Genomic DNA, 26,668 nt, shown 5'->3' on the forward strand with positions numbered 1-26,668 from the left:
TGGATTAAAGAATGCACCTGCTACATTCCAAAGGATGGTTAATCAGGTTCTGAATGGGATGAGGACTTCTCCATGGCATACCTGGATGACATTGCAGTGTTCAGCCCTACTTGGAAAGAACATGTTGACCACCTAGGATATGTTTTGCAGGCTCTGGAACAGGCCCATCTAACCATAAGGGCAAGCAAATGTCAAATTGGTCAGAGTAAAGTGGTCTACCTTGGGCATGAGTTAGAAGGTGGTGAAATAAGGCCTTTGCTCAGCAAGATTGAAGCTGTGCAAAATTGGACAACCCCTTCTACTGAAACCTAGGTGAGAGTCTTCCTAGGCCTCACTGGGTATTACAGGAATTTCATTAAGAACTATGGGCCCATAGCTTCTCCACTGAATGTAATCTCTTCTCCAAAGTTCCCTAAAAAAATCGAAAGGTATGAGGAGTGCAATCAGGCCTTTGCCAGCCTAAAGAAATCCCTTTGTCAAACTCCAGTTCTCAGAGCTCCTGACTACCACCAGCCCTTCATTGTACAAAGAGATTCTTCCAATATAGGTATAGGTGCAGTCCTTAGCCAACTGGATGAGAAAGGTAGGGAGCACCCCATTTGCTTCATCAGTAGGAAACTGAAGGAACCTGAAACAAGGTGGGCAACTATTGAGAGAGAATGTTTTGCCATTGTGTGAGCTTTGAAGAAGTTTAGACCATACTTGTATGGATCTAATTTCACCATTTAAACAGATCACCAACCCATGAGATGTGTCTTGGATGAGGGACACCAGAAAAGGATGACCAGCTCTATGTTGGTTATGCTGATGCTCATGCATAGCCATTACCAAGCAGACTGCCTAGGTGGATATTCCTCTGCATTTCAGAGTGGTATGATGTGGCTAGGAATGATGTGCCTGAAGGTCTCGGGGCTCAGTCCACCAGAGGTCAGGCAGTGACTTGGGTGTCCCATTCTTGGACATCTGTCAAGCATCTATGCAGTACTCCCTTGCAGACGCTTGCCAAGCACTGCTGCCTCGCATCATTGTTTGATCATGCATTCCCCAAGTTCTCCTATGTTTTCTGGTCTCTTTGGTTGTTCTCGCTATCCCAGATCCCTCTGGTTTTCTGATCTCTTTGGTGGTTCCTTCAGAGTTCTATACTGCTAAAAGAAAAATCTATCTAAGATGAGGAATCGGTGGGAGAAAGGAATTTATTAGAAGAACACATTATTTACCTCTCCATAATTATCTTTCTAAAGAACAAGTTCTTCCTCCCACCAATTTCTTATCACCCCTTATCCTATCCCTCATGACCTATTCACCTCTTGCTGTCTGCAGTCCTTTGCTGAATGCTAGGGATAAAGACAGAATTGAGTTCATAGGGCATCAGTGACTCTTTATATACTGCCATTGACATTACATCCAGCATCATGGTGGCTTAATAAAGTTGGGCAGAACTGACAGAGAGCTGCATGGTGCCTCCTTGTTGCTGAAAATGTTTCAGAAGGCAGCTATCGCTGGATGATATACAAAAAGATGTGGAATTTGTGGGATGAAGGACTAATCCTTCAGAAATAACATTACCTAAAAATAAGCAATTTATTCTTCTGTCTTTAACTTTCAAAACTGTTACTTATATCTCTCACATTTGCTGTGCAGGTTAATGCGATTGATGCTTTTTCTCCACAGCATTTGCTTAAAGAAGTTTGAAATGTTATTGAATCAGTTGTATCCCTCCTTCTCTAGATCAAATGTTTCTATTGAGCATATTTTACTATATGATGTGAGAACAAATAGAAGACCATTAAGTTGGTCCAACAAAATGTGGCAAATGGGACGAATTTGTTATGTAGACCATTCACAATCTATTGTAATTATTGAGTATGGTGAAGTTTTCAAGAGATCTTAGCCTTTTCTAAGAAGAACTAAGTAAGCCATCATAGCCATGGGAGACCGAATGAGGTAGAAATAACCCCCTGGATCCCAAAGGGAAAGACAGAAGTTGTTCCAGGAAAACTGTCCCACTTTCTGTTTAATAAAATGTATTTTCATTTTAAACTATCAATCAATTTCAGAGTTCTATTTCCATAAGTTCCAGATGTCCATAAGTTTCTTATCACTTCTGAGAGTAGCTGAACAACACCATCCAGATGCTCTCAGCCCAGTGCAACTGCTCAAATATGTGTTCCTCTGTCCATGACACTTGACTGTAAAACCTTAGGCTACGCCAGTGAGAATAAGAGGGGAGTATCAAGAGGGCTCGATAATGCCTATTGTCCACAAAAGAACCATGATTTTGATTTTTTTTTTCTGTATCGTTTTTAAATGGCATAAATACAAAATGGTAGGAGTCATCAATGATATCACTCTCAGGCACAACATGAGTTAATTGCATATATTATTCTAGTTTACCTTTCTTTTATTGTAAAGTATCATAATCATTTATCATCTGAATAGGAATAACATCCCCCACCAACAGTTAAACTCAAATGCTGAAGGGTATTAGAGCTTTTATAAGTATCAGGCTTTGGAATATTTGGTGATGAGGTCACATGATGATATTTTTTTTTCCACAGGGAATCTTGTTGTCGGAAGCTGAAATACGTCTCACTAGTATCCTAGAGGAAATACAAAATGAAAATCCCAGTACACTTGTTGAATTCTCTGCCATGGAGCTAGAAGTGGTTGTTGAAGCTAAACAAATGCTTGTGAATGTTGCACAACAGAAACATCAGACAGCTTTGAGGTAAGGATTACCATAACTATGATATGAAATTCTTTAAAAAATATATGCCAACATCTTTTATGTAATATACAATCATAGGTTAATAAGGCCAGATGTTAGGCTAATTATATGGTGGCCCTCACCATTTGTATTCTTGAAAAGTAAATGTCTTGATTGGCACATTTATCAAGAAGTTGCAAAGCGGCGTGATCCTTGTGGAAGCTTTGTGGGAGAATGTGTTTTTGAGATCTGTGTACGAGGCTGAGGAAGGAGCCTACTGCATGGCTAACAGAGCTTCCATGTTTGCTGTAGCGAAGCGCTTGAAATGCACAGTTGTCGCTGTTAGCAAAGAGAGCACAGAATCCGATGGATCAATGTGTGAGTGCAGCATTATAATCCACAAGTTTGTGTGGCATAATGCCTACATATAACCTACGCAGCTGCACTCGGGGCTCTCCATTTAGTCCGTAAATCTCTTGTCAGATTATACGATCAAATGTCCAAGGAAATTGACTTGGTATCATGCTTTTTTCGGTGAACCAAATCCACAATGACTTGTTGTCTCTTAATCACCTAGAATTACACAGCCTTGGACAAAAAGAACCTGTTAAGTACGCGAGAAACAGACCTCTGTTTCAAACTCAACCTCCAGGCCTAGTAAACAAAGAGTGGATTCCTTGTAGTTTGGCTTCATCGGAGGAACAGCGGATTGGTGTTGCCTCATTCCCTACAAATCTTGTTTTACCTGCTTTTGATTCAGAAGAAGGAGGCCAGTTGGAGGTTTTGGATCAAAAAGTAAAAGTGTGTCTGTGCCAGCATTAGAGCTAATAACAGGTAAAAGGGTAACAGAAATAAAGAGAAAAATCACAATCCGCACCATCGGAAAACATCAGCTCAAAAACGGGATGAGGGTAGCCTTTTGGTGGAAACCAGGGATGCCAGTTTTGGATTAATTAACAAAGCTGTTACTGCCTCCAATGCAAAAAAGTGCCAGGGAAGAAAGAAAAAGAAGGCGGCTTGTGCACAGCGGAACAGGACTTTGCTTGCCCTGTCGGCTAGAAGACTAAGAGGAAGAGACAGACAGACCTCACGCTGGTAGAGGTTAGCCCCCCCACCCCCCAACTCTCTATCTCAACATTCCACAGAAAGCTCAGAAATTGAACGTAAGCTTATGATTTTAGGAATAAGACAGAACAAGGGATGAGCAAGGCTCCCACCTTGGATTCAAAGGCTTGAAAGCTCATTAATGGGGAGCAGAGGACTAATGTATTAAATACTCGAGCAGAGCTGCAATTGGGAGACAAGCGTGGGGATATTAAACAATTAAATGGTTATCCAACTTTTCATAGAACTACCAATTTAATGCCCACATTGATATTAGAAGATATTTTGGGAACAACAACACCCCACTTAATCGCTTACGAGTCCTGGCTGTATTGCACCTAGTTCTCATGTTGTGCTTAGGCTAAAAACACATTGAAGCAATACTCATGTTCTCAAAGAGATAACCTACAGATCTTTCTATGTAAGGACAATAGAATAAGTACAACATGCGGATGTCAGCCAGGAGGTTTCCTGTATAAATTCATCAGAAGGATGGTCTTGGCTGCCTGCCACCTTACCCAGACAAGCAATGTCTTTACCCTGATGCAGATGATAACAAAAAGTTAAAAATAACCTGGAATTTGAGGAGGCACGCTAAGTTACTTGAATGAATTAGCTCATAAAGTCTTTGTATACAGGATACAGGCTCACTGTGAAATTCTATTTATTGATGGATATATAATTTTGTTCACACATGCCCTTCAAGACCTTGGGGGAGAACAAGAGCAGTCCTCGCAGTAGGTGTAAGTACCCAGTTTAATACTGAGGAATATGAAGAAGGATTGAGGTAATTTTATGAGGCTATCTCTCTTCAGCATAGGATGTAGTCCCCAGACCAGAGCTTTATTGATCAATATCTGTGCACCGCAAAATGTAAAAGAACAATTCTTATTGGGTAACAAAGTATTCTCTATACTGGGCTGTTCTGTAAAACTGGGTAACTTTACTTTCAAATTCTCTGATTCTGTGCAAGGGGGACCCGATTCTATGCAAGGGGAAACTGAATGCGAGATGCCCCCTAAAATATCCAATGAGGTGCAGTATAGGTAATATCCCGGGGCGCACAGTTGCGCCAGAAGGAATGTAACAGCAACAGGCGTTTTTGGGCAGAATTATTCCTTGAATGGAGTTTGATTATACTCAATGATGGGATAAAAAAAATGACATCCCAGGAACTTCATGAGGAGAGATCAGAATGTTATCTAAAATTGATATTTGTTTTGGTTCAGCCAGCTACTTTGATTATTTTAATTCTTTAAAGATAACTAGTGGCCTGCTTAGTGACAATTCTTTTCTATCATTAGAGGTGGACCTGTTGTGTCACACATTTGAGAATATACTCCAGTTGGGGGCATTACCTGTGTGCTCTCATGGGGTCAAGTGGAACATGGACAGATAATAAATGAATGGCCTTCTTAAAACATATACAAAAATGTTAGCATACCCCTGGAAAAAGTGTGGAATTTAATACAAGCAGTATGCGAAAGCTATAAAAACATGGACAAAGGAGTTTTGTTGTAGATATTCAAAGACACCACACATAAACCATTGAAAAAGAAATTGCAGATCGGATCCAGCAATACAAGGTAAGAAAAAAGAGTTAAGGAATTGATCGCCCTAAAACATGAAGAATTAAATAACTAAGTGTATAAAAAAGAGGCATATATTAAGGCAAATGTATATAAATTGGCTTCTCCAGCAATGGGTCTGGCATGGATTCACATGCTCATGAATATTCCCCATCGTCAGGCTGGGAATCCTCGGTAAAAGAAAACAGTTTCGCTTTCACTTACAAAACTGTATTTTTCCCATAAACCAATCACTGGCCTCTGGGTCATACTCCCCCCAGCCAATGACAGCCCTTTCCCTAAGCCCCTCCTGTGGCACCATCTTCAGATTTTTACTGAGCGCTTCAGTGTTGGGCGTCCTCAAGTTTTGCTTTGCGAGCTACTTCGAGGTTGTTCATGTTTTCTTGCGGGAAAAGGTTCTGTTTTTGTTCCAAAAGAGCATGTGTGCTCGTCTCCCCATCTGCCGACAGTGGGGATCCGTTGTCGGTGAAGTTTCTGCACCCCTCAAGGGAGAAAATCATCAACATTTCTAGAAGGCCATTGGGCCGACATTGCGCCCTCTGACCATGACGCAGGAGAAGAAAGAAGGAAGATCCCTCTTCAAGCCCTGCACCAAGTGCGGGCTCCAGAATGTGTTTGTGGAGGACAAACACCTACACTGCCTCTACTGCCTGGATCTGGACCACAAGGAAGAGCATTGCGAGATTTGCTGCAGACGCTCCAAGAAGACGACAAAGGACAGGCACAGTAGACTGGCAGCATGTCTGAACGCTAAGGCCTCTGCCGCGAGCAGGGGCATGCCTCACCCAAGTCCGGTTTTTCCGAGGAGCAGGCTTCTTATTCCTGTGAGGGCACCTCAACGTGGGGGCCCAAGATAAGGCCAAGCACTGCAAGTCTGGGTACTCTGGGGTCGCAGCAGAAGTGGGTCCCACGGCAGCCAGGGCGCTATCGACATCACCCTCTGCCTCCATTGCCAGCCGAAGAAGTCGTCCAACCCAACTAAGCTGTGGGAGAAACCCGAGAAGCTGCGGATGGAGGATAAGAAGGCTGAGCTGCCCAAGAAGGCCCAGGCAGCACAAGTAAAGACTTTGTCGACTATAGAGCTGGTGGCGGCTGCTCTTTTCGAAAGCTAAAGGGGCTGACCCTGAGAGGGTAACCCCCACACTGCTGAAGCTATCCTCCCTGCAAGGCGAGAAGCCGCAGTGGTGACTTTGGTAAGGTCTCCTGGCACTCTGGAGAAGGGGACACCCCTCTCAGAACCCGGTCCTAGCCCCTCAGGGTGGAAAAGGGGGGGAAAAGGAGGCCTTGGATCAGTCCCAGGCTAGGGCTCAAGCCATGGCAATTTCGTCCACGGAGGACGAGGGTATGTAGTCCCTGCACACGGTCCACAAGGACGTGGAAAAGAATGACCGCAACGACGAAGGGCACAGGGCCCAGTGTTCCGATCACGCCAGTTCCACTGAGGGATGTGGCTCTGGACATTCTATCAACCCCCCACACCTTGGTGTAGGAGATCCAGAAGAGGATGCCACAAGGGCCTGTTCCAATGGTCCCCCAGGCCCCGAATCAACCGCCTACAAAGAAAGAAAAATGCCATTCGACGTCCCCTTTTCAGCCTCCACACCCGTGTCGGGTCCCTTCTCTCCCAGCATACCTGGACACGGGTACTGGAATGGATATGGCCAGGACAACAGACGACGACGATATCGTTGGAGCGGGCAGAGAGTCCCCGCATCGTAGCGTGTCCCCACCGGACGAGGTAGGATCATTCCATTCTATGATCGCCAAAGACTCAGAGCTGTTCCAGCTCGTGCCCAAGGAGACCAGGAAGGCGCACAGCCAGGAGGAAGACAATTATGGCGGTACCCCTCCTGGACGATGTGTGGGAGCGCCGGGCCCTCTTGAAGAACCCTTGGATGGCTACAGCCAAGAGAGATAGGCTGTAGAAGAAGTACCGGGTACCAGAATCCGCACCCAAGTGCCTGAGGTCACAACCATCGCCTGATTCAGTGGTTTTGGCGATCGCGAGGAAGTGGTCATCTAACTCGTCCTCGTCGTCTTCCTTCCCTCCGGACAGTGAGGGCAAGAAGTTGGATGCCATGGGCAGTAAGGTCATCTGCACCACGGCGTCCACCACCATGGCGGCCAACGCACTGGTGATGTAAGCCAGGTACGACGGGGAGCTGTGGCAGATACAGAGATGGCCTGTGCCCTGGGCTTGCTCCAACAGTACTGCTCTTCCTTTCGTTCTTCCAGAGGAATGTCGGGCAGGTCGTTGAAAGGTTTCTCCTCCTTGTATGTCAGCCGTTCAGATCCAAACAAAGTAAGCCCACAGAGGCTGTTGCCAGGCCTACGAAGGACGAGGTCAGTGTCATCATCGCCAGCAAGGCAGGACGCCAACACTGAAGGAAGCCTGAACCGGCCAGGACGACGGGCCCCCACCCGTGCACCCCAATGTGGAGGCCCGCTGATGAGGTTAGTCAGCGAGTGGGAAAAGATCACCACCGACAGAAGGGTGTTGGACGCTCTCGCCCAAGGACATTTCCTGGTTTTTCAGCACAGGTGTTTGCGAATCCCACCAGTGGCCCATCAGGAGCAGCACATCTTTCAGCTCTTGGAGGAATTATGGGCCATGCTGCGGAAAGGGGCGAGAGAGCTGGTTCCCCAGCGACTCCGGGGCTCCGAAGTCTACTTCAGATACTTCTTGGCATGAAAGAAGATGGGGGGGGCTGGAGGCCCATTCTATACCCGCGACGCCTACCTCAAGTCTCAAAAATTCAGGATGGTCACATTGCAGTACGCGCTCGGCCAACTGGAAAGAGGGGATTTATTGACGACGCTGGACCTGGAGGATGCCTACTTTCACGTCTCCATTCACAGGAAACACTGCAAGTTTGTACGCTTTGTAGTTCAGGGACAGCACTACCAATTCAAGGCCCTACCCTTCGGATTATAGGGGATTCACGTATACCTGTATCTCAACAACTAGCTCATCCGGGCCCATTTGCAGGAGTTGGCCATTGGACACATGGAGGCAGCCGTTAAGCTGCTGACAGATATGGGATTCTCCATCAAATATCCAAAGTCCTGCTTGACACCATCGCAGAAGGCGCTGTTCCTGGGAGCCAGGCTCAATACTGTGTCCTGCCTAGCATTGTCGCCCTTGGAAGAGAGGGATGCCGCCATTCAGGGGAAGGTGCAGCGGCTGTTGCCGATGAAGACGGCCACTGTGCGGACCATCAAGTATTTGTGCGGCATGATGTCATCCTGCATCTACCTCATCCGGCTCTACAGGTTACAGATGCAACCTCTTCAGGTGTTCCTGGACGCTCGCTGGGTGCAGGTGTCCGGAAACTTCACAGACAAGATCACTCTGGACGGCGAGTTCCATTGGATGATAAGGTGGTGGGGTGTCTGCTCCAATATCTCCCGTGGCACAGGGTTTCAGAACCCTCCATTACAGGAGACGGTCACAACGGATGGTTCCCTGGAAGGCTGGGGAGCCCACACCGGACCTCTTCACGCCAGAGGCTTGTGGCTGCCGGAGGAGATGGATCTCCATATCAACATCCTGGAGCTGCGGCCAGTGTTCTGGGCCCTCAAGTCGTTCCTTCCGTCCCTGAAGGGCAAAGTGGTGAGGATCTTCACGGACAATACTGCCATAATGTTCTACACCAGGAAACAATGGAGCACTCTGTTAGGCAGAAACCTGTGCAGGTCCCTCTGGGATCACTGCAAAAGATTTAAGACTACAGGCGTTTGGCAGTAAACCCACTTGGTAGCAGTCTGTACCACACAGATTCACTTGGTAGCTGTGGCTGAGCAGTCAGACTTCCCTCAAGAAGAGTTAGGCAGCATACAGAGTATTCACAATAGGTCAAAAGAACACAATAGAACAAGTAAACACTGACCAGAGCTTGGTGTAAACGAGATATAATTATTTATTTAAAACCACATCTAGTAAAACACACAGGCACTAATGCTAAGCAGTTCAAAAACACGGTCACTAAAAGATATACACTCCCTTAAAAGAATATTAGACAATTCTTAAGTAAAGCCCCACTTATTTTCAGACAGCGGGAAGCGCTTAACGCAGATGACACTCTAATAATTCGTTTTAAAAAGGGAGAGAAAAGCAGAGTATAATTTGAAACAGATCCCAACACTTTCACAAGAACACAACAAGAGAGGAAGGCAAAGTAAAACCGTGAAGTTAGAGTTCAGAAGGCCGGATCCACTTTAAGAGGATCAGAATGAAATGTGTCCAAGGTCACACATTTGAAGTGTACAAAAAGTCTTGAAAAGGTTTAGAAAGAGTTGGACCAAAGAAAGGGACCAGTTAGATGGTCAAGGCGGCCAGCCCAGTCCAGAAGGTTAAGGGATTATTATTACCTTGTAGCAATCTTTAGAAAGGGAGGCCTGGCGGACACGGTACCTTAAAGTGGTGAGAAGACTCCAGCGGGGGCAGTTGTTCCTGGCAGCGGATGCAAGTCAGTGCTTCGTCCGGGGGAAGAGAGGATCTTGTCGGGGAGGAAGACAGGACTCCGTTGCACTGCCAGGGAAGAAACCAGCCGCAGAGTTCTCAGGTAAACGGAGCAGTCCTTTTATTCGCGGTCCAGTGGTAAGTGGCTATCCGGTTGCCGGGGTGCTTGGCACGGGCAATTCGACCACAAGATGTCCTGGGGTGCGAGGAAAAGAAGGTAAACTGGTTGTGCCCACCAGTCAGGGGAAGAAGCCTCTCCAGCCGGGAGATCTTCTCTGTCGTCGGGAAGTGGTGAGTCGGTTCCGCAGGGCTCCATTGGTGGTGTCGTCGTGGTAGGTCGGCTCAGCTTCTCCCTCGTCGGATTCTCCGGTCCTGTGGCGACTTCTGAAGTTCCAGTCCCCAAAGCCCTGCTTTTATGCAGCACACCCCCATTCACTCAGCCTAGCTGTCAATCAAACATGCTAAGTGGTGAGCCGGCCGGCTCACCACTTGGGCCAATCACACAAGAGTGTGACTTGAGTTACCAAGGCAACTCAGTCCAGGGTGCCTAAACCCCCTCCCACACCCCCTGTGGTACCCAGACAGAGTGGCACCACTTTTGGAGGCTTCTGTGGAGAAGCCTGCCAAAAAGTGGAACAAAGGGCTCGACTTGGGTTGGAGTCACAGAAGAGAACACAAATGCCATTTTAGAAGCGAGTCCTGGCAAAAATTACCAACCGGCGAATTAATATTAAATAAATAAACCAGCGATATGTTCGAGGCTAGGAGAATTAAATAATTAAAGTTGGTAGCCTCGAACAATGGGAAAATCCCATAGGGATATATTCGCGGTCGAATATAAAAAGTAGTAACCACTGCCACCAGCCAAAACTCGATCAGGGGGGACGGAGACGTGCCCCCTCGACTAACAGACCCCGGGGCAATCGAATTGCCCCGACCAGTACGTCCACAATATGATGGTTTGTACCGGTTTCTGTTAATAATTTGGGACTAGTAAAGCCAATGGTGACTTTACATGGCCTGGGAGACAGTAGTCAGTCCCAGGGTATGGAGTCTATGGTGGGGTGTCGCTAGGACACCCCTGTGTAACTGCACGGAGGGTGCTGTGTAACACACATAGTAAAAACACATGAGGCCCTATGGAGTAAAGGACCCCGTAGCCCATAAAACACATAAACAGTCAAACGAACACCATAAATCATGTCCAAGAGTGGGAGAAAAAGAGTCTCACTCTTGGCAGGAGAAAAAACAAACTCCAGAAATCCAGCAAAGCTGCTGGGGGACTCACTAGGTTAGGAAATTCAGCCTGAAGAGAGAATTCTCCCTAACACACTCGCTCCCCGGCACTCTCCAAGAAAGGGCAGGAACTATGGCGCTGGGCCGTCGGACAAGAAATGTTCCTCGTTCCCTTTCATGTAGCGGGCGTCAAGTACACCATTGCGGGCTCCCTCAGCTGGGAGTTGCGCTCCTGCCACGAGTTGGAACTTTGACAGGACCAAGTGGACCACATCTTCACCAAGTTGGGCAGGCCCCAGATCGATCTGTTTGCGATGGCTGTGAACTCCAAATGCAAGACAAACGCCAGCAGATTCCATCAGCCGAGGAGCCTGGGGGGACGCGTTCTCCTTCCCGTGGGAAGGGATGGTCCTGTATGCGTTTCCTCCATTTCCTCTCCTGCTACGAGTCATCAACACACTCAGACAGTGTCAGTGCAGGATGATACTCATCGCCCCGGCGTGGCCGAGGTAGATTTGGTGCCCAGACCTTCTCAGCCTGTCAGCGTCGCTGCCGATCAAGCACCCGGCGGTCCCGGAGGATCTTGTCTACAGAGAAGGAGGCGCAATCCTGCATCACGACCCAGGATTGCTCAACCTGAGGGCTTGGCTCTTGCAGCACTAATGTTTTGGAGGGTATGAGCGGCCGGCGGACTGCTGCGAGGTCCTTGCTAAGGCCAGGGGAGTGTCGACTCTTAAGTGCTACGGTCACAATTGGAAGCGTTTTGCTACGTGGTGCTGGTCGCAGATTACCCCTCTGCGGGTCACAATGTTAGGCAGAATTACATGCAGTACCCTTTGGGAACACTACACACAATTAAGACTACAGGTGTAAGCACAATCTCACCTTTGGTACAAGTCTGTACTACACAGTTATGTGGTAGCTGTGGCTGAGCAGCCAGACATATCTCAAGAGGGATGTGAGCAGTACCAGATGTTACACAAAGGACTTGCAATCACAGTAGTTCAAACAAACACTTACTTAAAGTTTCTTGGTAAAACAATATACATTTATTTACACATTTAGTTAGAAAACATCCCACTAGTAATACGCAGCTCAATATCACACACCAATAGACTACAATACTAAACCAATAAGTTTCTGAACAAGTTAGGCTCCCCTGAAGTGAGAGCAAAATGGCACTTCAGTAACTTTCAAAAGGGGTAGAAAGACAAAGGTTATAAGAATCAAAACACAGGTACTTTCCTAGGCAAGGCAAATAGTTTCAGTTCACTACAAAAGGCAATTCAATTCAATAGGCCGGGGCCAAAGTCAATGGTTCAGTGTCTTGGATAGGATAGCACAGTTCTGGTGGTAAACGGTTAAGTCTTTGCCAATGTTCTTGGAAATAGTTTGCACGAAAAAGAGTTATAGGTCGATTTAGGAGTGAACAAGACTCCAAAGTTGGGAAAGTTTCACAGACTTTCACCGCGGCAGAAAGGATTGCCACACCGCGTTTGCATCGTACCTTATGGATGAAGAAAAGCTGTAGCTGAGGCAGTTGTTCCTGGCAGTTCTTGCAGATCTCGCTGTTCGTGAGCTTCAGTCGTGGGGACAAGAAGGAGGACGTCGGGAGGTTCCTGCACTGCCCAGGGAAGAAGCCACAAGCTTGGCTAAATGTCGGTTTTAAGGTGTGGGTGCCTTAAAGTCCACAAACTGGTATCCTTCTCACTGGCTATCCGGTTTTCAACAGCACTCTGATGAAAATTCGACCAGTATGGAGACGGTTTCCAGGTGGCTTGCGAGTTTGTTGTTCCCACCAGCTCAAGGGAAGAAGTCGTGCTTGAAGGACTTCTCTGTCGATGGTGTTTCAGGCAATTCGGACCTGCAGCAGGGCTTCACCGGGCAAACCAATGGTCCAGGAGTTGCAGCAGTTGTCTTCCTTCAGCTCGTCTTTGGTTCTTTCGTTCCAGTGGTCGACTCTGCTTTCCAAGTCCCAGAGACCTGCTCCTGCTTTTGAACAGTTTTCTCCCATTCATTCCAGCCTAGCTGCCACTCACCCAGCAGGGTGGCTGTTCTTGCCGGACAGTCAGCCAGCCAGTTACGCTAGAGTGCATTAAGGGCTCCTAGGAGACAAAGCACAGGGAGTTTCGGGCACCTCCCTCACATCCTGTCCACCCCAGACACTCAGGTGCCAGAGGAGAGCTTCAGCAATGAAGCCCGCCAAAGGCCATCGGACAAAGGGAGCAAACCTGGTTTGGCGTGCAGAGACAAATAATAGAAGGACCTTTCCTAAAAGAAACAGCAAAAAAGGATGACCAGAGTCTCTTTTTACAGAGGGGTCTTGGGCGCCATATTGAAAAAGATGGCTGACCTGATTTTTAGCTACCGGTGTTCGCGGTCAGGAAATATCATGGTAGTTTGTTCTAAAACCACTGCCACCAGCCATTCCAAGAGGAAAGGGTAACATTTGACTGTTACATAAGTGTTTAGTCATAGGGGATGCTAGGCAACCCCTCAAGCACGCTATAGTAAGATAGTTTGTGCTGGGTCTATGAATTTAAAAAGACTAGCAAAGTCAATATAACTTTACATGTACTGGGAGACATTAGTCAGTCCCAGAGAAGGTATTTAAACCTTGGGAAGTCTGAAAGACATCCCTGTGCCACTGCCCTGAAGGTGCTGTGTGACACACAAGAAAAAGATGATGCCTATGGAGTTGTCTAAAACACCATATCCAAAGAAAATAAACACGGAAAACAAACAGAATTAAAAAGTACATAGTCCCAAAGTTTAGCAAAAAAGCTGGGTGTCTCCAAGGTAGAGAGGAATTAGCACAGTTGTGAGAATTCTCCCTAACACACAGCCCCACAGATTCTTCTGTACTTGCTATCCTTGGCCAAGGCTTGTCTGGCGCACGCCTCTATCAAGGTACATCTGGCGGCTATCTCCCGCTACACCAGGTCTCCAGCAAGATCTTCGCTTTGGTCTCATCTACTCGTCAAGGAGTTCCTCAAAGGACTTTTTCAAGCTTTCCCACCGGTGAAGGCTCCTGCCCCAGTGTAGGAACTCAACATGGTGCTGACAAGTCTCATGGGGGCCCCCTTTTAGCCTATGCATTAGGCCCCTCTCAAGTTCTTCTCTTGGAAAACGGCCTTCCTCGTGGCCATCACCTCTGCCAGGAGGGTAGGTGAGATACAGGTCCTGTCCTGCAAACAGCCATACCTGACTTTCCACGAATAGAAGATGGTGCAACGGACACACCCCTCCTTCATGCCGAAGGTTCAGTCAAAATTCCACCTCAACTGATCTTTGATCTTTGTTTTTTTCCGAAACCTTTGTCTCCGGCTGAGAGGGCAATGCACTCGCTGGACATCTCTCGTGCCCTGAAGTTCTACGTGGTACGCACAAAGAGTTTTCGAAAGACTTCACAGCGGTTTGTGAACTTTGGTCCTGTGAACCTTGGGAAGGCTTTGTCCAAGACTTCCATCTCAAGGTGGCTCTCCGGCTGCATCATGCACTGTCATCGGTTGGCAAACCGACCGCTGCCCGGCCGTCCGAAAGCCCATTTCACCAGATCAATTGCTGCGTCGTCGGCATTCCTGGCTGGTGTGCCCCTGCTGGACATTTGCATGGCTGCTACGTGGAGGTTCACGCACACCTTCACAAAGTTCTACTGCATCAACAGGGATTCCAGGGAGGAGTCCAGAGTCGGCCAAGCTGTGCTATGCAACCTGTTTGCTTCAGGTAAGTCTGTTCCAGAGGTAAGAGTGAATTGCCTCTGTTGAGCCTTGCTATCTCCCGTGGTTGTGTAATGTACTGCTCTGTATTTGTTATTCATGAGCATGTGAATCCATGCCAGACCCCATGCTGGAGAAGGAACAAGTTACTTACCTGTAACTATTGTTCTCCAGCATGGGTCTGGCATGGATTCACATGCAAATTCTCCATCCTTCCCCTCTGCGACTCTTCTTGGTCATACTGCCACTTTAAGTGTGCTACCTGAAGATGGGCACCAGGGGTGGACCTTAGGTGGAAGAATGTCATTGGCTGTGGCAGTATGACCCAAAGTGACACTGATAGGCTATAGATGAGATAAGCCATTTTTAGCTTCTAGCTTAACTGCTTTAAATTTACAGAGGATTCCTAGCCTGACGAAAGAGAATATTCATGAGCATATGATTCCATGCAATACTATGCTGGAGAAGAAGAGTTACTGCTTAATCCCCAGGGAGCTGTCACCAGGTGCCCAGGACATAGCCATTGCTTTTGGATCCAGTTCCTGGGGGTGGACCAGTGCGGGAGGATCACCTGGGCGAGGGATCCCTGGGGAGTGGAAGTGGGGCACCCAGAGGAGAGATGTGGTATCCTCTTTCTCATTTCTCTATCCATTTATTACCTAGGAACTCCACCCCCCCTTTCCTATACACACACACACACACACACACACACTGCTGCACAGACAAAGTACTTGGAAAGAAGACAGACTCACAACCAGCCCACCCATTTGACATGTCCCAATGTTAGGATCAGGCAGGCTCAGGCAATTAATCCTGATGATCCACACCTGAATCCTATTACCTTTCCCTACTGGGATAAAAGTCAGAGCAAGAGAGCACACTTTGGGCAAGGCGAGAAGGGCAACCGAAGCGAGCAAGACCAGCAGAATGGAAGTTCAGGAAATCCCGGGAAGGCAACGCGACCATGGAAGCAGAGCAGATGGGACCAGGAGGCAAATGAAAGGCTGTGGTCCTACCAGCTGCAGGATAAAGGTCCCTGCTGAATCCCAAAGGGGAAACTGACTCTACAGCAGAAGATCACAGTGGTACCTGCTTCATGTGTGGTGTGAGGACTTGAAAGGAGGAGAGCCACGCTGGCCTAAAAGCCTTGACTAGACGGAAGGTTTTGATATACTGTATCAGCCGCTGAGTGAAATGGGAGACCGGCTTGTGTTGATAAATGAAAAGGACATCAACGTTTGAAGTGCTTGTTGGGTTGTCGAGAAATCTCGAGCGAAAGCGCATTGTAGCAAGAATGAAGAATGCTGAGATTGTGTGTGTGAGAAAAGCCGCAAAAAAGAAATCTGAAGCACTTGATAGTGTAACCGAGAGAGGAGGTGAATAGTCGAAGTGTTTATACGAGGGTAAATTCAAGGGTACAAGCTCCCCCTCGTACAGTCGAAAGTCTTTGACAAAAGGTGAAACAGAGTATAAACCTAACCTAAGGAATTATTAGCCCTGTGATGCTAACTAAGAACTGCAGATACCAAAAGCCTCTGGAGAGGAGGCCGGTATAAACCTTTGAACTGCATCCAGTATTGTGGGTTGCACATAGGACGTCAGGCGTGAGAAAGAGAAGCCTGATTGTTGAATGTAAGAGCACTTGCTACAATATAACACAGTAACCCAGCGAGACGCGATCGTCTATCGGCGGAAGTCTCTGTATTGAACTGGCAAGTACTTTGAAGTGAAAGCGTGAACAATTGCAAAGTTACAAGTGTGATGCTAGCGGTTTGAAGGCTATAGTGAACCCGATGGAGGGATGCCAAGTGAAAACACAGGAACGTGAATCCCACATTTTGATAAAGTGACTGAACAGTGGTGTAAAGATGAAGGTGAACCCAGTGAAAGGGTATCACTATAAAGCCGCGGAAGAGGGGAATCCTGCATGATGAGAGCTTCGGAAAAGTATTGTGATGCCAAGCAAAAGACATTGGGCCTCATTACGAGGTGGGCGGTAAGGGATTACCAGCACCGGTAAGGGCACCGGTGCCGGTAATCCCTTACCACCCTACTACGAGTTCCCTTTGCGGGTCCTTCCCTAACGCCTGGTTTTACCAGGCGCTCAGGACAGGACCCGCAAAGGGATACCGGGGTCAATAACGGTACCGCAATGGTACCCCTATGGGGGCTCAAATGGGAATGGGGAATGGCTCTGGTGAATGGGGACATACCGGTCCCTCCGACCTCGGAATGGACCGGTAATTGCTCCATCCACCAGACAAGAGTCGGTAGAGTGAGGCCCATTGATTCGAGGGTCCTGCCTTTTCTGAAGAAACTGCTTCCTTATGCCTATAGACTCAAAGGGTGCTGACAGAACTCTTAGATTTTTGGACATGGCTCACCCTTGGAGTCTTTTGCGTGGCTTTTTAGGTGCCTTTACCTTGGGAGTTTTCTTCTTGGTCCGAGTCTCATTCAGAAAGGGGCGAGCCTCTCCTGACGCCACCCTGCCTAGTAAATAAACCACCAAGCAGACTCACCCCGGGGAGACAATCCAAAGTCCAGGAAAAACCCTCAGTGAGGGAAATAAACCTGTAGATGGTGCGTAGGTGATCCGGAGTGAAGTGATTGTCCAAGAGGAAACAGCTGAGCCAGCCAAGAAGTAGACTGAGGCAACAGACAAAGATAAAAGTAACTGGAAGCTATCAAGCACAGAGGAAGCGCAGGAACAGCAGAGCACGAGAACGCAGATCAGAAGGTAAGCAACAGAATAAAAGGGAGCAGAACAAGAGTGGAGGAGAAACAAGAACAAGCTTGCTGGCTGCACTACCACTGTTTATTGCCTCCAGTATCTATTTATTTGTATTTATTATTATTTATCTGTTCTCCTCTGCTCCGCACTTTACACTCTCCCCCTTCCATGCACTTTTGCGTTCTAAATGTCACTGGGCCTTGTAAGACCGTTGTTGTGTTCTCCCCTGTTCCTCTCCCTTGCCTGGTTGCGCTCTGAAATATCTTGAGATTTCGCAGGGTGACTTTGAAACCCAGGTGCCCAGAAAAGGTGCTATCATGGCAGAGAAAAATTATGAGAAACCCTTAAGGGTTTGGTGGGTAGGTACAAAGCGGTACACTTGAAGAGTCTTCCTCCCCCGACGGTTAAACCCAATGGGTTAACATGTGGATATTGTTGCCATTCCTCACAGGTAAGAGTTTCTTGACAGACTCTTTCTAGGAAGTCCTCCACATGACCGATGAACACAGTTTTAGGAAACATCCTGGGAAATTGTCGTGACTTGATTGTTGTGAAGATTAGAGAGACCTCTGTCCCCAAGTACCACACAGAGAAAAAGCAAGACCACTCTCTGTGCAGTCCTTGAGGCCACAGGTTGGAGAAGCTGGAGTCCGGAACCACGGAACACTGGAAACTCCAAGGTCGCTGCAAAGTAAAAACCAATTAGCACTAAACAATCACAGTAACCAAGACAATGCACAAGATGAGTATCAGAAAGGGGCTTACCTAATAATGACAGTAGCGTTACTATTGCCTGCACAGGGCTGGGTTATGGGTCCGTGGAGGACACGTGAGCGGCACCCTCAGATGAAGGTAAGGGTGAGTTGGAGTACTCACTAGGGTGCTTATGCAACACCAATCTGTTCCAGCTGAAGTTCGAGTTTAGGAAATGGCAACAGTCCGTGAAACAATCTGTGAGTTCAGCCAAGGTAAACAATGATCCAAATGCAAGTGCCAGAACCGGAGGAAATCCAAAGGAAGCCGTGAAACAGTGCTGAGGTCGACCAGAGGTATCAGTCCAAATGTAGAGCGCCAGAACCAGAGGGAATCCAAAGGAAGCCGTGAAACGATGCGGAGGTAAAAAAATCCAAGAAACAAGAGCAGGGAGTCAGCGCCGTACAGAGTTCCAAAGAAACAGCTGTGAAGCAAGGAACAGGGCGCGAATCAGAGCTTTAAACCTAATCGCTTCCCTGTCACGTGACGCGCAACTACCTCACGTGGCCAATGGCTTGAAACACGTGATCGAGGACAGGCTGTCATGTGACATGGACGCGATCGTCTGTGCTTGCCGGCGCCAGGGCAGCCGCCACTGAAGGAATGAGTATAGGCAGAAATGGGCAAGGCGCCTGCCGTGCCTCACTGTAATGTCCCAAAAGGACACGCTAATCCAGCCGCTCACGTGACCCCCGTCATATGTGAGTACTGGTGGAGGGGGTTGCGGGACAAGGGCATGTTGTGGGGACTCTAGGAGTTGGGGTTGCGGAGGCATGAGTGTAAGGGTGCATGACAGAAATGATCCATTCTAACTTGTACAGGAAAGACAGCGCCCAGTAAAAGATAGCAGATAGCAGATTCTGAAGTATTGGTTTCGACAACAAAGGGTTTCGAGGTGTCAGGTTGACACAGTATGGAGCCCTCAGTAAACCTTTTCTTTAGTAGTTTGAAGGCCACTTCCTGAGTAGAAGACCAAACAAAAGGAACACCTTTCTTCAACAATGCGATTATAGGCTGTACTATGGTGGAAAAATTTGGTGTGAACTTCCTGTAAAAGTTGGCTAGTCCTAGAACGGATTGGATCTGTCTCACTGTAGTAGGACCATGAGGTGATCGCCAAAACTGTACTGGGATCCATGGAGATTTTTTGAGAGCTCAAAACAAGACTGAGATCGTGAACTGTAGATACATGGAATTGACATTTCTCAGGTTTTGCCAGCAGTTGGTTCTCTCATAATCGAGTCAGAACCTTGGTGACATGTTCCTGATGACTGGGATCACGAGAATAAACAAGTATGTCATCCAAGTACACAATGACAAAAAGAATCAACATGTCTGAAAAGATCTGCTCCATGAAGCGCTGAAAGCCAGGCGTATTGGTTAGGCCAAAGGATATTACCTGGTGATTCGAAATGGCTGAAGGGGGTCCTGAAGGCTGTTTTCCACTCATCTCCTGACCTCATACGAATGAAATGGTAGGCTCTGCGAATATCTAACTTGGAAAAAAGGACTGCTCAGGGGGCACTTCCAAGATATCAGAAATGAGGGGCAAAGGATATATATCCTTCTGAGTGACCGGATTCAGTCCCCTGTAGTCCAAGCAGGGACGTAATTCATTTGTATCCTTCTTGGGTACAGGAAACAAGTAGGCACCGGCAGGAGACTTGGATGGTTGAATCGATCCGTTCTTCAGATGTTTTGTTAGATATTCTTCCAGGCCCTTCTTTTCAAAGGTGGACAGGATAAACATTCTTCCAAAGGGAATGATGTCTTGTTCAGCTGTTTCTATGGCACAGTCCTCAGGTCGATTAGGGGGTAAAGAAAGAACGATGGATTCTGAAAAGACATCAGCGAATCCATGATATTCCTGTGGTACATGATTGAGGTTTGAAACAGAAACAGGATGGTCCTCCGTGGAACCAATCAGTGGATTCTGGATAATGTCTGGATTTTTTAACAAACAATTGGGAAAGACAATATTCTGAGCCAAGAAACAGAGAACCTGCAGATTAGTTTATAAAAGGGTTTTGTCGGTGAAGCCATGGCATGCCCAAAACCACTGGGTAGCGGGCTGCCTTGATGATATCGAAACAAAGGTACTCCTGATGGTTGTTTATTATTAAGCAAACGGGCTTTGAGTGCTGCGTAATTGGCCCAGTGGACAAAGGACACCCATCGATTCCTTCCACAGCCTGGATCTGTTCCTTGTTTTCTCTGGGAATCCGATGTATTCGGGCCCATTCGTCACTAGAAATATTCCCATGGCCCCACAATCCACCAAGGCGAGTACAGAATGGGCTTCTTCTTGGTCAGACAAGAGAGTCCTGAAGGACAACCAAACAAGAGCGTGATGCAGGTCCTAGAGTAGCAGAGAAAAAGGAGCAAGTATCAACCTCCCGAACCCGAGGTCCATTTAGGAACGGTAGGTGGCGTTTCCCAACCGCCTAGGAGGAACAATGGGGAAATTGCGTACCATGTGTTTGGGTGAAGCACAGTACAAGCACAACCCCAACCCAACTCTTTTTTTCTTTCTTCAGTATTAAGGGGTCCCCATAGAGATCCCATCTGCATAGGTTTGGGTTCCCCCATGGAAGAGTGAGGTGCTTGGATACACTGGAGTTGTTTCAGGGACAAAGAGCGAGATTTTCTTTCTTCAGATTTTCTTTCCTGAAGACGGTAGTCAATTTGCATAGCCATGTCAAGAAGAGCCTGAAAGGAGCCCTGCCGGGCAATACATGCTAGTTCATCTTTGATTTCCTCATTAAGTCTTCTCCTGAAAAGAGTAAAGCAATAATTGGCTGCCCAGACGGTTTCCTTTGCAAGTTTCTTGAATCGAGTGACATAAGTTAGCATATCCTGTGATCCCTGCTGAAATCCCAATCATTTCACTTGAGCAGAAAATACCAAACATGGTTTCAAAGGACAGAACAAAAGAATCGTAGTTGTCCAATTGCGGGTTTCCTGAGACAGCTAAGGGGGTAACCCAGGTAAGGGCATTGCCTGTGAGATGGGATATGATAAATCCCACCTTGGCCCTATCAGTGGAATACAAATAGGACTTCAAAGTGAAGTGTACCATGCAGGAATCCAAAAATGCCTGCAACATATTGGGAGAACCATCGTATTCTCCACCACAACCCCCCCCCCCCGATGTTCCTTCCTTCCTGCATGTAGGTATCTCGTGACAACACCAGTTAAGGCATCATTTTCAGCATTCAGATTCTGTACCTCGGTGGAAAGCTCTTGCATACCACGTAGTAATTCCTGAACAGAGCGATCTATGTCCACAGATGCAGTGGTTTGTTGCCGTCTCAAACTGACAGAACTCTGACAGAACTCTTACATTTTCGGACAGGGCTCACCTGTGGAGTCTTTTGCGTGGATGTCTTGGGTGCTTTTACTTTGGGACTTTTCTTCTTGGTCTGTGTCTCGTGCAGAAAGGGGAAAGCCTCCCCTGATGCCACCTTGCCTAGTAGATAAACCACCAAGCAGACTGACCCCAGGGAGACAACCCAAAGTCCAGGAAACCCCTCAATGAGGGAAAAAACCTGAAGATGGTCCGTAGTTGATCTGCAGTAAAGAGATGTTCAAGAGTAAACTGTCATGAATCACAGAGTGCGCCCCTTTTGGGCTTCTTGGTCCCTGTCATAGCAGGCTTGCACTCATTAATACTCCCAACATGGCCGTCCAGCGTAATCCCTTCTCGCTCCATGCGCTGGACGTAGCCTTTTCTACTAATAGACCACGCCTTCCGCGGCTCCGTGCGTCTCAATGCTATTGCGAAGTAGCGACCAGACGTGTGCTTCGTAGCTCGCGGTTCTTCTCCTTTTTTCAATCCCGCTATCCCTTCCTAGTCCTCCCCCTTCTACTTACCTCCTGGATTCCTGGCTAGCATGCTTCCACTGCCTCCTGGATTCCTGGATTTGGCATCCCGGAAACTGAACGCATTCTGGATTCGGAAGAGAATCGGGCAGCCTTCTTCAAGACCCGGTCCATCCGCAAGAAGGCATCGACCAAAGACACCAGTAAAGAACGGACTCAGGTGAGAAGGGGGGAACTCCTTGACAGTTTGAGACACCACCCGACCGAACTTGATATTGATATGGAGGCTGCCGTGCAGGACCTGATGCGTAGTATGCAGGAATTATCAACCGAGTTACAGAATTTAAAGGCAGAGAACGCCGCTCTCAAACATTTGGTCCTATCCCGGGATTCTGCTACAAAAGAAAGTGGCTTACTGGGCGGCATCGTGGACAAATACGACGGCTCAGCAAAGACCCTTTGTGCATTCCTGGATTCGTGCTTGGTCCACTTTACCTTCAAGCCCTGTTACTTTTCGACCCCCAGGGCCAAGGTGGGTTTTATAATCTCTCAAATTTCCGGGAATGCCTTAACTTGGGCTACTCCCCTCGTTAACTCTAGTGATGCCCTCTTGGACAACTATGATGGGTTCATACAGGCCCTTAAAAACATGTTTGACCGCCCTGAGAAGGTTTACATCGCCCAGGATCGCCGGTTAGACTTTCAGCAAGGTTCCCAGGATATGCTCAAGTATGTGACCCGATTTAAACAGTTGGCTAAGGAAGCTGACTGGTCCGCTCAGGTGAGCTTTACCCTGTTCAGGAGAGGATTGAACGAAGAGATTAAGGATGAGCTGGCCAGACTGGCACGACCAAGCTCGTTCCAGGCACTAATGGATCTTGCCATGCAAATTGACTTCCGTACCAGGAAAGGAAGACAGAAAAGAAAAAAACCAGGGGAATTCCACCCAAGGTATCATTTGAGAGTACTGTCAGAACGGACACCAACCCAAGCCCAGTCACAGAACCAGAGCCCATGCAAATTGGGGCCTTTCGTGGACCCATATTCCCACAAGAGAGAATGAGAAGAATTCATACGGGCTTGTGCATGTATTGTGCCTCGGATAAGCATTTGGTTAGGGAATGCCCTCTAGCACCCCCTCGGCATTCGGGAAACGCCAGCTCCCGATCCTAGATGGAGCAGAGCTTCCGGAGAGAGATGTTTGCTCCACATCAATTCCATCCTTGAACTCTCCTGAACAAAACAATTTGGTGATATTACAGGCCTTCCTATCACCCTCCAAGAATAAGACCTATTCCATTTTGGCCCTGGTAGACTGCGGAGCTATGGGGATATTCATCGATCAAGAATGGGTTACTAAACATCGAATTCCGTACGAGACACGAACCACCATGCAACCTGTGGAAGCTATTGACGGAAGACCCCTCGCATCAGGGCCCATAAGCCTGCAGACCAAAGAGATCCAGCTTTCAATAGATCACCATCAGGAGCTGATTAGGTTTGACATCATCAAGTCAGCTCATTACCCCATGGTTTTGGATATGCCCTGGCTTCAGAAACACAATCCATATATCAACTGGACAGCGGGTTCTCTATTCCTAGGCTCAGAGTTTTGCTTGTCTCACTGCCTATCCCTGGAACCTCCGTTAACACACCCAAAGGAACCAACAAGGGAACAACAGACATCACTCATGGTGTCTAATGTCATACACGTTCCTGAGGCCTATCAAGGATATGCTGATGTGTTTTCAACTGCCATAGTCCAGGCCTTACCCCCACACAGACCTAAAGACTGCGCAATAGATACAGAACCCTCTGCAGTGATTCCCTTCAGCAGGATGTTCATCCTTTCCGAACCCGAGAAAAAGGCCCTAAGGTAATACCTGGATACCAACCTTGAAAATGGCACCATAAGACCTTCAAAATCTCCTGCTGGTGCTTCCCTATTCTTTGTTCCCAAGAAGGATACCAAGGAACTCAGACCCTGCCTCGATTGTCGCGGCCTAAATCAATGCACCCTCAAGGACCGGTACCCGTTACCCTTGATTTCGGACATCCTGGAAGCCATGAGAGGCGCAGTAATATTCACCAAGTTGGATCTCAGGGGCGCCTATCATTTGATTCGTGTCCGGGAAGGGGACGAATGGAAAACCGCCTTCAGAACACCCTTTGGCCATTATGAATATCTAGTCATGCCCTTCGGACTAGCTAATGCCCCGGCAATTTTCCAACGCTTTATGGACAGGGTGTTTTTTGACATGTTGTTTCTCTTCATCATTGTATATCTGGATGACATATTGATCTTCTCCAAGGACCCTATACAACATGAAGAGCACGTGAAGGCAGTCTTGCAGAGACTTAGAGAATACAAACTCCTAGCCAAACCCAAAAAATGTTTGTTCCATGTAACCTCCGTTCATCACCTAGGATTTATCCTTAGCCCAGAAGGAATCGGTATGGATCCTTCAAAGTTAAAGGCCATACTGACCTGGCTTCCTCCTGCTTCCGTGAACAAGTTCAGTCATTCCTGGGCCTTGCCAATTTCTACCGCAAGTTCATATCTAACTTCTCCGAGATAGTGCAACTGATTGTTGCTCTCCTGAAGAAAGACACTCCCTTCCTCTGGTCTACACCACAAGAAACGGTGTTCCAGCGTCTGAAGACAGAGTTTACACAAGCTCCTATCTTTGCCCAACCCGATTCTAGTCGACCCTTCCTAGTAGAAACGGACCCCTCTAATTACGCCATAGGTGAGGTCCTGAAGCAAGAATTAGGAGATAAACTGGAACACCCAATTGCTTATCTTTCACGAACCCTGACTCCTAGTGAAACACATTATTCAGTCCTGGAAAAGGAATTATTAGCCATCCGTCAAGCCTTCACTGAGTGGCGACATTTACTTCTGGGAGCTAAACATCCAGTTCAGGTCCGTACGGACCACCGGAACCTCCAGATTCTACAGTCTTTGGAGTGTAGGAATAGTAGTCAGGCGCGATGGGCCTACTTCTTTGCCCAGTACCAGTTCCACATCACTCATGTTCCAGGATCACAAAACCTAATTGCTGACGCCTTATCTCGACGACCAGACTACGAGCCCATTGAAGACAAGGCATATCCTCAGATGTTTTCCCCCCAAGATCTTTGTAGCCCAAGCAGTCAACCTCCTTGAAGAAATCCAAGCTCAGACCCAATCCTCTGATCTGTGGAAGGATATATCTAAGAAAAATCAATGGAATCTAAGGGTCCGGAAGGGTATCTGTTCAAGGACAATGTATTGCTCATCCCTACAAAAAGGATACAACAAAGAATAATACATCTCTGTCATGATACCCTACACTCCGGACATCGTGGCATCGCCAATACCCTCCGTTTTATACAAAGGCAATTCTGGTGGCCTAGGATGAGATTCGATGTACAGCAGTGCATTCAATCCTGTATTGTCTGCAGTCAAAATAAACATAACAAGAGACCGACGGGCCTTCTACTGCAACCTACACTGCCAACCAGGCCATGGGAGATTATCGCTACGGACTTCATTGTGGAACTACCACGTTCCCGTGGATACACTACCATTATGGTTACCATAGACTTGTTCACTCATATGGCTCATTTTACACCCCTGCATAAACTGCCATCCTCCTCGGAACTAGCAGGAATCTTCCTGGAACACATATTCCTTTTGCATGGACTCCCTTCCAAGATCATATCGGATCGTGGACCTCAATACATCTCGCAATTCTGGAAAAGTCTCTGTCAATCCTTAGGAATCCAACGCGCCCTTTCTTCAGGATATCACCCTCAAACCAAAGGAGCCACAGAACATGTCAATCAAACCCTGGAACAGTATTTTCGATGCTTCGCCACCAAGGTTCAGGATGACTGGTCCCTCCTGATACCCGTGGCTGAATTCTCCTACAACAATTCCGACCATTCGGCACTTAAGACCAGCCCCTTTTATTGCAGTCAAGGTTTCCATCCATCGGTCCTGCCTTCTGTTCTTCCTCAACCTACACCAATACCTACAGTTGACTCCTGGATCAAAACCCTTGTCAATATACATAAGGAGGCCAAGGAATTCTTGGAGAAGGCCAGAAAACAGACCAAGAAATATGCAGATTCCAAAAGAAGAGCAGGCCCTTCTTATGCAATCAGTGACCAGGTCTGGTTGTCCTCAAAATAACTACCCCGACATCTACGGCCGAGTAAATTGAACCCTCGATATTATGGACCATTTCCCATCAAAGAAGTTATAAATCCTGTTTCTTATCGGATCAAATTGCCAGACTCCTGGAAGAAAATACACCCAGTCTTGCACACATCTTTGCTGAAACCCTACTATCCATCCTCCCGGAAACCCTGCAAACCTCCTCCTATGCTGGTTGACAACCAATTGCAATACGAGGTGTCCCAGATTTGTGATTCCAGGTATAGAAGGGGACAGCTTCAATATCTGGTTGAATGGAAATGATATCCCCCTAGTGAAAGAACCTGGGAGCCTATGCCAAACATCAAGGCCCCTCAACTGCTCAGAAGATTTCATCTCAT

General features: G+C 47.4%; 1 protein-coding gene across 1 annotated transcript in view; it reads left to right on the forward strand.

The window, feature by feature from the left end:
• The window catches only part of CFAP54 (cilia and flagella associated protein 54), a 3,669,934-nt gene that overhangs the window by 3,620,072 nt on the left and 23,194 nt on the right, over positions 1–26,668 (forward strand). Inside the window, exon 52 of the mRNA XM_069629416.1 lies at positions 2,559–2,728. Coding sequence (XP_069485517.1) covers positions 2,559–2,728 — 170 coding nt within the window. The remainder of the gene's footprint in view (positions 1–2,558; positions 2,729–26,668) is intronic.

The sequence above is a fragment of the Ambystoma mexicanum genome, chromosome 12, assembly GCF_040938575.1.
Source record: "Ambystoma mexicanum isolate Mex_15411 chromosome 12, UKY_AmexF1_1, whole genome shotgun sequence".
Taxonomy (NCBI): domain Eukaryota; kingdom Metazoa; phylum Chordata; class Amphibia; order Caudata; family Ambystomatidae; genus Ambystoma; species Ambystoma mexicanum.